General features: G+C 42.4%; 1 protein-coding gene across 1 annotated transcript in view; it reads right to left on the minus strand.

The window, feature by feature from the left end:
- RFX2 (regulatory factor X2) overlaps positions 1-12,658 on the minus strand; it is a gene marked incomplete at its 3' end in the record, with an annotated part of 743,615 nt that overhangs the window by 91,140 nt on the left and 639,817 nt on the right. The window contains 1 exon segment of the mRNA XM_044090762.1: positions 11,222-11,430. Within this exon segment, the coding sequence (XP_043946697.1) occupies positions 11,222-11,430 (209 nt within the window).

Below are 12,658 nucleotides of genomic sequence, written 5' to 3' on the forward strand. Positions count from 1 at the left end.
GCATCAGAATCTTCATAAGGAGAAAAGGAGTAATCCTGGTCCTCAGTGGAGCCTGAGGAAATAGACACTTGATCAGAGGAGGCATAATCTTCCTCTTGTCTAGGCCTTTTGTCGGGTGGGGGTTGGGAACCCCTGATTAAAGAGATCAAATCTTCAGCCATTGTAAGCATCTGTTTCTTAGGCATGGGGCCTGAAACTGGAGACTGAAGTGCAGTCTTTTTTGGTTTAACAGGAGTCTTAAGCTTAGGATACGTTTTTATGGTGAGCGTCGTTGGTCTGAAGACGCCTTCAGAAACCGAAGGTGTTTCTGCAGCACTGACATCTCTTTCTGCAGAGTCGTTGGTAGGGGCTAAACAAAATGGCTGCGTCAGCCTAGCACTCTTCGCCAAAGGCTCTGAAGTCAGGGGCTGCGTCAGAGCCTCACTGAAGACCGGTGAACTGGAGACCTGTCCAGCCGAGGCCTCTGAGTCTGGCTTGGGTCTAGGCTGCCTGCCCTTATCCTTGCGTTTTTTGTGCACGCCGGTAGTCGGTTGCTCCAACGGCATTGTGCAGTTAAATTTTCTACCGAAGTAGTGTCGTGCGAAATCAAAGCGTCTTTTTATAGTGCGCTTATTAAACCTAGCTCAAAAACGACAACCAGTGACATTGTGGTCTGGGCCTAGGCAAGGTATGCAGTAAGAATGAAAATCTTATGAGGTATTTGCTTCCCACAAGAAATACAATTGTTAACTTTTTCTGACATCGGTCTGAGACAAGAAAAGTTTCCCCAACGGGGTACTTAGCTTTATTAAAGACTTCGGATCTGAAATTCGACTTCGAAAATCTCAGGAGTCGGCTGACCGGCACTTGCGAACTGCTTCTGCTTTGGGCACCGCGCGGCAAGAAAGACTGAAGAAAATGGCATCGGATGCATTATATGTACCCCTGGCGCACTGACGTCAGGGAAGAAGCGACAGCAACCAACGCCGGACCAAGACTTTGGAATTCTGGCCGACTGCGGGACCGCCTGATGACAGGATAACCCAAGTGTGATGACTGCAGCACGGTAACACGATGAACATCTAAAGGGAATCAACACTCACTCTACACTTGTAAAAGACAAAATAAGGGTATAGAAATGGTTAAATAGAAATTCTAACCTAAAATCAAGTTTGACAGTAAGGATACTATAAAAATAAAAGAAACAGTCCAGAGCTTGCTAGTGACCCTCCTTTGCTGAGAGGCAAACAAAATCTGAGGAAGTTAGGGAGCTGCATTATGGGTAGAAGGATGCCCACGAGATTTGCTGAAGACCTCAAGCTTTTGAAATGGCTGAGATGGATCTGATAGATAGGATCAAACCTATCAGTGAGAATAAAGATGAGACTGACAACAACACATTGTCAGATTCCGCTTCCAAGATATGACACAGTCAGCTGTCCTGCAAAGTACTCCTCAGCAAAGGAAGAGGTTTCATTCAGGTCCATTTTATTACGGCCTTTGTAGTACCTTTTATTTATCTGTCAAGCAGTGCAATATGCGATTACTACAGGGAGCACCAAAGAGTTATTCATATGTTTACATTTGGTGGCCTGGCAAGTACCAATGTGCTTAAATCAGTTTTTTCAGGACAGACCGGAGATGGTACTGACACAAACTAGAATAAATTCCATAAGGATACACTCCCCATCTCTTCTTCTGTTGAGTGCCGTGGGGTCATTAACATCTTCAGGAGTGTAGGCTCCCTATGGAAGGCAAAAGAATGCTGCTGCACTATTTCTCTAGTATATTTTGAGTAAACACTGTGGGTGTACCATACTGTATTATGTTAAAATAGGGGAGACACAAGTGAGCAAACAGTGAGGAAGTTCTGCTAGCGCAATATTGTTGCTGCATAGGACTTGCTGTCTACTGCTAATCTTGCAAATTTAAAACTGATCAGAAAACTGAGGGATATCTTGTTAGGCAATCAGTACAGAGAATCTAACTATATATTAAAAGCTGGCAATGTCCTGTCAGTCTGTTTTAATTAAGTTCAGGAGCAAATGTGATAATGAAACAAAATACACAGTCTGTTAGTAAATAACACATACAATGGCAGTCTAACACTCTATATTTAAAAAATGAACAGCATGTCCTTTAACTCATACAATTCTAGAAATGAGCAACAAACTATTTTCATTGCACTGCTGTAAAACAACTGTACCACACGCAGCTATCTTTATGTTTCTCACTTTTTAAACATTTTATGTTACACTCACAGATATTACTTGTGGATGCTACATTCCCAATAAAAGCTATTATTATTAAGCAGTTGTACAATGTACATGGGTATGTTGGGAAATCATCTGATTGCCACATGGCCCCACTAGTATATGCATTGTGGCACAGTGCTCAGCCATGGCATATGGTGCTCTTTGGGTCGTTCTTGATGACCTGTGCAAAAATTCAGAGTACATCTTGATGCAGACTATGTGGTGACTGATTTTGAGAGGCTTCTATCAAGTTTGTTTAGACATACCCACAGCAATTACCAAGGGATGCCTATTTTACTTTGCACAAATAATCTGGAAGTTGCATCAGCAGAACTACCGTTCAACAATGTACGGCATATATATGTCTTTTGCAACATGTGTGTGCATGATGGTCACGCTAATCTTAAAGGAGGATGAGGTTATCTCATCTCAGCATTCCTTGAGCTGCAGGAGACATTGCCACCATTATACCAGGATGTGCTACAACTTCATCGATCACCATTACATTAGAGGCCAATCAAGAAAACATTATACATGGCAGTATGTGTACAGAATTCTGCCAACATATACAGTGAAGTTCTGGATTGTGTTGGACCTTGTGGATGATGATCTGCCTTGAACACAAAATGTACTGGAGGCTTGGAATAGGTGGCTGAGGGAGCTGAAAAGGCATCCAACAGGGCCTTCTCACTATCATCCAATGTGAGATGAACACTGTGGAGCACTGGAGGAAGGCATCCTTATGAGGACATCCACCTACACCTGGACAGAAGGTCATACAGAAATATGAGAGGTGACTGTCAATATTGCACAGCTGACAAGATTACAGCAGTATCAGTGACTTTCTACCTGCTGTTGCACATACAGGCTTATATGTGGGCACTTGCGTGTATGTGTATGCCACATGTAGGTGTCCAGTTCTACTGCATACAATTACACATGTAAAGCACAGACCCACCACATATCACATGGGTAGACAAGCACTACATAGTACCCTTACCACCTATAGACATAAAAAAATGTTGCTTAACATGACTACATAGTACAGTGATATTTTCTGCTGATGTCATTATCCCTCACATTTGTATGTCACACAGAAGTGTATTTTTAAATTCAATCCACACTTTATGCATGCCATGTGTGTATACACAACACAGTGCTGCTGTTACCCAACACTACAACCTGTGAGAGATTCACTTATATAGCCAAACTGGAAGCAAAGCTCTCTTCACCTAAGACTGGACTAGACAGTCAAGAGGAGAAGGTAAACACTTGCACGGCACCACATTCATCACATAGTCCCTCAAAACCTACACCACCAAAACACACACATAGAAACACAAAACACACACCTACATTCGCGAAGGCTCTCAATAAAAACCTGCAGAAGCATCAGGGACATCCAAAGCATAAATGCAAGTAAACTCCACCCCCCAACACAACCCAAATGACACATAGCCCACAAACTCTGTGTGCCACTCAACCATGGCCCATAAGGCATAACAACGTACCCAGCACTCTAGTCATAGGTGACTCTATAGTCAGGCACACTGATGTTCCACTCACTAGACTAAACAAGGAGAAAGTTACTGTCAGCTGCCTGTCAGGTGCCAGGATCCGCCACATATCGCATGCACTCAGGTCACTCCACAATAAGTACAAATATGACACTGTCATTGTCCATGTTGGTGTGAATGACCTGAGACGTACCTCCCTGGACTACATGAAAAGAGACATGGAGGAGCTCTCCGATCTTGTATCCCAGGCAGGTATGACCCTAACCCTGAGCAGCATCCTGCCATCACCCAGAATGATATCACAGTACAAGGACAAAATGATTGACTTCAACAATTGGCTAAGCTTCTGGTGTTATTCTAAGGGGATCCAGTATTTGTCTGCCTGTGACGACATGATTGACAGTCCACGATGTTTTGCCAGAGATGGCCTGCACCTGTCACCCTTAGGACTCCGGATACTGGCTAAGACTCTTGCAACCCCTATAGTGCCTTTTTTAGGCAAGGTTCAAATGACAAATTCACCACCGTAACAGGTACAAGCAAGCAAAACTGAGGGTAATGCTACTCAATGCTAGACGTCTAAACCTCAAAATGCACTCACTCGAGGCACTCCTTAAAATGGAGAACACTGACATTTGTGCAGTGACAGAGACCTGGTTCAAAGCTCCAGAGAGCACCCCTGCATTACCAGGCTTCAATTCATACCACACCTTTTGGCCACCTAACCCAGAAAGAAGCACTAAAGGCGGAGGCGTGTCCATATTCATTAAGGATATCCACACCTCCAGGTTAGTTGCACAGCATAATGCATCAGAGATTATCCAAGTGCAACTAACTCTGGGCAAGACCGCAATCCAAATTGTAGCTTGCTACAGACCCCCCACCATGCCCCAGGATTCACACTCCTCATTTCTTGATACACTGGAAAGTATTAGGGTACAACCCAACACCCTAATAATGGGCGATTTCAACTACCCCACCATTAACTGGGAAAACTACTCATGTACCAACTCTTTTGCTCAACGTTTTCTAGAATTCATAAATTCCAATGCCTTGGATCAACTTATTCACACCTCCACCAGGGGCAGCAATATCCTAGACCTGGTCATTACCAACATGGGAAACCGGTGTTCCACACCAGAGGTCAATTCCTCGTTGGTCAGATCTGACCACAAGCTAATCAGCCTAGACATCCACATCCCACCCACAGCCCCAATTAGGGAAACCATCGTAAAAAACTTCTCAAAAGCCAACTTCACACTTCTTAAGACAGAAGTGGCAAACTTCATGACACCCATGCAGACAGATAATAGAGGTATGACTGCCGAATCCTACACAAATGCACTTTATAAGCACTTACATGAGTGTATGGATCATGCTATCCCTAATAGAACCAAGATGTTATCCTCTAAAAAAAGGAAGCCAATCTGGTGGACCTCTGCTATAAACAAACTCTACAACAGAAGAAAGAAACTGTTGCAAAAAAGAGTAAAATCCCATGACTGGAGGAACTCCCTGGTCAACCTCAGTAAGAAGCTGAGATCCCTCATAAAATTCTCCAAAGCTAGTTACGAAAACAAAATTGCCACTGACTCTAAAGACAACCACAAAGCATTCTATAGCTATGTCAAGAATCTAAATGGGAACACTCAGATCTGCTCTGAGTTACAGCATAATGGCACTAAATATACAGAACCAACTGATATTGCCAACATCCTAGCAGATAGGTTCAGTGCTAACTTTACCACTCTCACCCCCTAGAGGGCCCATCTCTATACCTGAAGAATGCAAAGTTCCTATAATCATGGCTGCACAGGTAAAAAAACACACTCTCCAAAGCCAAGAACACAGCATCCATGGGACCTGACAATATCCCAGGCTGCGTTCTACACAAACTACAGAATGAACTGGCACCCTACCTAAGTACCATGTTCAATCATAGCCTCACCTCAGGCTTTGTACCCACTGAATGGCGCACCGCGACAATTATCCCACTCCACAAAGGGGGAGCCACGACGGACCCCGGGAACTACCGCCCCATTATCCTGACGAGCCTGGTCTGCAAGGCCATGGAACGTATCATCATGGAACTCATAAACAAAGACATTGGTAATCTCCAAACTCTGGACCCTACACAGTTTGGATTTGTAAAAGGCAGATCATGTCTCCTAAACCTGATTGACTTCTTTGAAGCAGTCACCAAAGCCATAGATCAGGGTTAAATGGTTCACACAACTTATCTAGATCTCGCCAAGGCTTTCGACACCTTCCCCACTCTGGAATTATAGATAAGCTCACTAAACTAGGTATAAATCCCTATGTCACAAGATGGGTTGCCAACTGGCTCACGGATAGAACCCACACTGTGAAAGTAGCGGATTCCAAATCCGACATCAGACCAGTGACAAGTGGAGTACCACAGGGTTCAGTATTGGGTCCTCTCCTGTTTGGTATCTACTTCTCTGAAGTGCAGACCAACACAGAAGGTCTTTGGCTAACAAAGTTTGCAGATGACTGCAAACTAGGAGCCATAATCAAAACTCCTAACGATGTGGACAAACTACAAAAGGGCCTCAATGAGACGGATACCTGGTGTCAAAGCCATGGCCTGAAGCTCAATGCCAAAAAGTGTACTGTCATCTCCTTTGGTAAAAACTCTGTACCCATGAACTACCACATAGCTGGTAGTCTACTTAATGCCAAAAATGTGATACGAGACCTTGGGACACAGGTGGACAGTAGTCTCTCCTTTGATAATCACATCGCCACAGTGGTCAGTAAATCCTTCTACGTGGCTCATCTCATCACAAAACGATTCTCATCCAGAAAAAAAGAGGTCATTGTTCCCCTCTACTCATCACTCATTAGACCCATTATAGAGTACAATGCCCCTTTTGGTATGTACCTCACAAGACATCTACAACAACTGGAAAGACCACAGAAATACCTCACAAAGAGGATTACTGGCCTCAAACATATGCCCTATGCAGACCGTCTCAAAAAACTACAGCTTTACTCCATCGCATATCGCCTACTCAGGGGCGATCTCTGCCTAACATACAAAGCTATGTCAAACCCAGAGCTGTTGGACATGCTCCACTTAAAGAAATCCCAATCCCTCCAACCTACACGCTCTAGGGACCTTAACCTTGTCACCACAATAAACAGAACATGCTGGAGGGATAGATTCCTGTCCCAGAGACTTCCCATACTCTGGAACAGACTACCTATCTATGTCAAACAGAGCTCCTCATTAGCACTCTTCAAGAAAAATCTTGATGATTGGATGGGAAATGGGAAATTCACCCCAGGGATCACTTCTGTGGCTCTGCTCGACAGGGGCACAGGAAAATAATTTTCTTGGGTGGCGAAAGCCAGGGTACATTTTTTGGCTAGGCTTGTATGGGCCCTAGGGCCGATAGCCTAGTACCTACCTATGAACATATGTTATGCACTATCCTATTATAGTGGAAATGTAGGAGTCTCCATGTGTGGGTAACTGCCCACATATTTATGTCCTAGTATGTTGTTACATGTTTATCCACATCTGCACATCTGTAGTGCCTTGAACAGCCTGTTGTAGGTCAGTGATAAGTGTACAGTCAGGACTGCTCACAAATGACGTCCACTTTGTGAATAACTCATTCCCACACCCTCCTCTGACCATGTGTCACCACTGTGTCCAACATATAGTCATTGCAAACCATCCTGTCTAGCCAGTGGCTGTGGTTGTCCCTTGGTTATGTGATGGGATACATAATTTATCCTTTGTGCATGTGACAGCGCAAGTGAGACAGTCCCACTCATTTGTCACTCCCCCTTTCCTTTCCATTCTTATCATCCGTCTAGTACTGTGAAATACCTATGCTGCCAGTGTACTACACATCTTTACCATGCAAGAAGCCATCTTTGGGTCTGGCATCCCTCAGTTTGGTTGGCCTAACCCAGTGTGGCCTTCCTTGCCCTGCTTGTTCCATGGTTGTGTGCCCCCCACCATGGTTATTGTTTTTCCTTTCTTTTGAATGCGTATGAGTCACTGGTGTATGTGCCCTCTGTACACTTTGTGCCAAACTGTGCAGATAACTGCGTCACATGGTTTCATTTGCACCAGTACATTGTTATGCTTCATGACAGTGCACATCATCTATAGAGGCAGACGTTGCCGTTCCTGTCTGCATATCCTCCCTGTGTATGCTAATATCTCGGCTTTTTTTCCAATGTTTGTGTCTGCTTTGCCAGGTTACGTTTCAAATATAAATCTCTGAGTGTGCATCATACTTGTTTTCCTGTGCAGTATGCCTTGCAGTGTAAAAATCTCTCTCCTCCTCTTAGTTATGGACATCTGCACCATGGCAATGCTACAAGGGGATGGGGCACATGATTACTGTGGGATTTCCCTACTGTTATTCAGAGTTTGCAGAAATACTATGCTGACTTTTTCCCTACATGCATTTTCTGTCACTTAACTTGTCTCTCAGTTATTTCCAGTTCACCACATCTTTTTTGGGGGTCCCACAACACACATCTGGGGTCATTATGTGTACATTTTGTATACGACTATTAAATTTTATAGTACATATGTGTGTTTTTCTGACTCACTGCACTTAAGTCTTTTGTTCACCGTTGCAATGTGCCTACACTTTTACCATGTTCCCTTAGTCATACAGTACAGGAACATTGGCCAGATGTTACTTATTATGGCTCTCAGTAATCGGGGGCTTTTTACTATTTGATTTTTATGTGGTTTAACTTTTTACTGCTAATGCACATCCTAAGGACAGGTGTACATTATGTACTGGAGTTTACATTTGGGTGCTGCCTTTGGATTGCTGTGCTTTAACTATGGGATGTTGCAGGCATACTGTAGGTAGGTATCTGCCTTTTTCCTTGGATACCTTGTGTCCATTTGTGTTTTTCTACATTTCTGGCTGTCTGTCTTTGTTTTCCCTGTGTAACTGGCTTATGCCTTCTGTGGGCTGAGTTCAGGTCACTACTTTTTGGCATTCTGTGGCCTTGACTGGACTGCTACAGTATTGCAGTTTGCCCCATTGTTTCTGGTGAGCATACCACAGTATTGCAGACAACTTTCTAGGTACTAGAAAATGAAAGTTTTTCATAATCATCAATTTAACAACGGATATTTTTCACCATTTATGAAAACTGCTCCAGTTATTTGTACATTCAGTTTTTAAACAATTATACTCATTTTTAGGAGTGCATGTTAAATTGTTAAATGTTGTATTTTTTTTTACTGTACTCTCCTGGCACTAATCTTCAGAAAGACTCATCCCAGTTACCCCAGAGGTACAAAAAAAGATCCATGACTGAGCATCAAGAATTAAGGGCTATTTGTGTGTGTGTGTAATATACATTTATATACACACGCATAGTCTGTGCATTCACATTATATTAAAATACACATTATCCATACATACACACTTGTATAAAATACAGACATATATTTGTATCAACCACTGATCTAGCTTGTCATTCATGAGGAATGATCACACTGTGCATGTTCTTCACCAAGACATTTTTAAACAAACTGTGTTGGCTGCCTTGTAGACTGTGCCCAGACTTTGACACCATAAGATTGTAAAGATGTCCAAGTACAACTGTGTCAGGTACTTTGAATAACATGAGATCTTTGAGGAGAGAACAGTTTACTCATCTACCCTTTTCTTTTTTCCCAGGTGCATTTTCTTATCCGACTTCTACCATTATGCGGAGAATACAGGTCTTGAACTTGTGAAGATATTTACTTTGTTTTATTGTAATGTGCTTGTTAATTTGGGTATAACACTGAACCAAAGGACCAGTTTCTGGTACAGCCCTGGATTACAATGAATAAAACAGCAACTGATAGAATGCAGTTATAAATTCATAGACTGTTAACTTGTCTAATGACTGGCAGGCCTTTCTAAGCCTAGCCAAGTTTTCCCGAAACAATAATGATGTCCTGTATCCAAACAGGATATCGATGGCCAGGAATTTATAATCTGACTCTGTCAATAAGGTACATGGGTGCCAGGCCCAGTGTAAATTTCATGTTGCCCATCCACTTGTCTAAGTTGTGCTTAAATTGGGTAACAAACTCAGCTTCACAGGTTCCATAGGAAGGTCAGTCTCTGGGACATACATCTCTCTCCAGCATGTTCTGTAAGTTACAGGCAAAATTCAGGTCCCTAGACCTTATATTTCTGGTACTCATTGCCTTACGAATATGTAGGAAATTCATAAGTGTAAGGTTTGTGGATGCCTTCTAAGCTGGACATAGATCACCCCTCAGCAAATTATAGGAGACTGAGAAGAGGGAAAGGGCTTTAAGGCTCTCTGCATAAGGCAGGTTTCTTATGCCTTGTATTCTTTTTGTAAGGAACCTTTGTGGTTGCTCTAGTTGCTGCACATGCCTGGTGTCAGGTACACACCAAAAGGAGTATTGTACTCTATGGCTGGTCTGATAAGGGAGGAGGTACAGTGGGATAATGACCTCTTTGGTCCTACATGCTATGCCCTTATTTCTAAGCTGCACAACACAAAAGGATTTCCTCACCACTGTGGCCACGTGGTGGTCGAAGGTAAGGCTACTGTCTGTGTGTACCAAGACCTCTGACCGCTGGGTGAACTCTTAGGGGTGTCCTATTTACAAAAACACCACTGTATGGTGGAGAAGGGTTACAATGAAAAAAATTGTGGTTATCTACAAATGCTCCATATAAAGTTGGTATAAGATGCTCACACATACACACCACTGGACCAACTTTTTTTTTTCATCAAGGCTGAAAGAACCCCCCCCCCAGAGAAGTATGCTTGTAGTGAAATTCAGACTGGAACCATATGAAAAGTGAACACACACACAACAGTCCAATTACTAAGTAACACTTTTCTGTAAGAAATGAATGCAAACCAAACAACAATTATACATAAGAGTCCTGACCATGAGATCTCGATGACCTCTCTTCATAAATCTGCTGTTCCGGTTAAACATGCTATACAAGTGTATTATCTCCTTTGTGGAGAAATATATAACACTAAATCACGACATCTGGGCACAACTCTAAGTAGCATTTTATTACTTCACTAAAGTGCGAAACCTGACCTTTCTCTAGACAGTGATTCCAACCTCTACTGCTTGGTAAATATGAAGACTGCAAACCATGTTGTAGCTTCTAAAACACCCTGAGCACAAAATGGGTAAAATAAGGCGCTGATAGCAGTTACTGACCTACTGGAATGAGCTGTAATAGATCCCAGGAAATGCAAAGACTAATTTATCAAATTTGCCATTTTTTTTAAATGGCAAATAAAGCTGAAATTAAGTGATCACTAAGTACTGTCAAGAATTTAAATGCTCTATTGTAAAAAAGACAGTACTCAGCCTAAACATGACTGTTGGAATGTTGTTTACAATTCAAACGAAACTGACAGAACATTCAAAAGGTCTAAGACACCTCAAATTAAAAAGTTCACCTGTAAAAGGACCACTTGAGCAGGAACTGCCTGGCTGCTTTTGGGAAGCGTGGAGTGCCTTCATGGGGCTTTAATACCTGGGTCACCACATTATCAAGCCATGCAGCCCACTGATCCAAAGAGCTCTGCTGTTGTAGAGTTAGCTTGAAGTCTTGCTCCAGTTGCTGGACCATGCCCTCTTCACACTGGCAAACCCACGAGGCTTGTTCCTAATGGAAAAGATAAAAAATAAATTGCAAAACTAGCAAGCACTTTTATCAGTAGAGACCTGCATCAAAACATGCTGTGGAAACAAGACCTTTGTCTAAGCAGTACAAGGTGACAATAATACTAACTTAAAATCTGCAAAAATTGTAAAAGACGGCTATTTAATAAAAACTGTCAGTGCTGAATGCTGGCACACTGGAGGAGGACCTCAAGGGTGGTTTAAAAAGTATCATCAGCAACATGAGGAAATGGGAACAATTACAGTAATTTTGCAGGTGTCTTACATACTTTTTTTTTCTTAGGAAGCAGTTTGTTTCTTGGATGTAATTAATACAGGACGCCTTCTTGCATTTGTAAATGTAAACAAATCCCATGCACAGGTGTTGGTAAGGAACGATCACAATGCTATAATGGATTTAGTAAAGTAAGCCTTCATTGTTAAGAATAAATGCTTATGTACATCTGGGTGAGAAACTCCTCATAACAGTACATGTTTGAGCAGGATCATTGGTACAGTAGGGGGAGGGGTGAGAGGGGCACTTAGTGATCTAAACAGGGCATTTTTTTTTTTATAACTATTTACTACCACAACATAGGTTCACTTGGAGGACATTTTAAGCTTGGCCAGTTTCCCTTTTGGTGCTTGAATTAACATTTACCAATTGGTCTTACCTATCCCATGGCTGATAATTGTACATTAGCCCTAGTGAGAATAAATGTGATCATACTATAGATAATTTCAGGGGACCCATGTAAGGGATGCAGCATTTAGGAACTGCCTCTATTCATTAGTGGCATGACGGCCATTCCTGGAGTACATTTTCTATTACACATCCTTAGATCCAAGCTGCATTTGAATATGGACAAGGATGAGCTTTGATTTACTTAAATGGATAGTCTGTTCTGGAACAGTGGTAGCCTCTGTGATATATATCCATCTCCCCACAACATTCAGTTTAGATACCTGGACTGAGTATTTCTGATGCCATTTGACTTACTGATGTTCAGTAGGTCCATCTGTATTATGTCGGAGGATGCCTTGTATGGCAGACATGTCACCTCTAAGCACTCTGTATGATACAGAGTATAGTGATAAATCTTTGAGGTGGTCCATGCAAGACCTATTGTTTAGGACTTGTATCCTTTTAGTAAGGTATCTCCTGTGGGTATTCCAGCTGTTGCATGGGTTTGGACAGATACATGCCAAAGTGAGCATTATACAAAATGACT

The sequence above is a fragment of the Protopterus annectens genome, chromosome 13.part0 (genome assembly GCF_019279795.1).
Source record: "Protopterus annectens isolate FY-2018-M chromosome 13.part0, PAN1.0, whole genome shotgun sequence".
NCBI classification, from domain to species: domain Eukaryota; kingdom Metazoa; phylum Chordata; order Ceratodontiformes; family Protopteridae; genus Protopterus; species Protopterus annectens.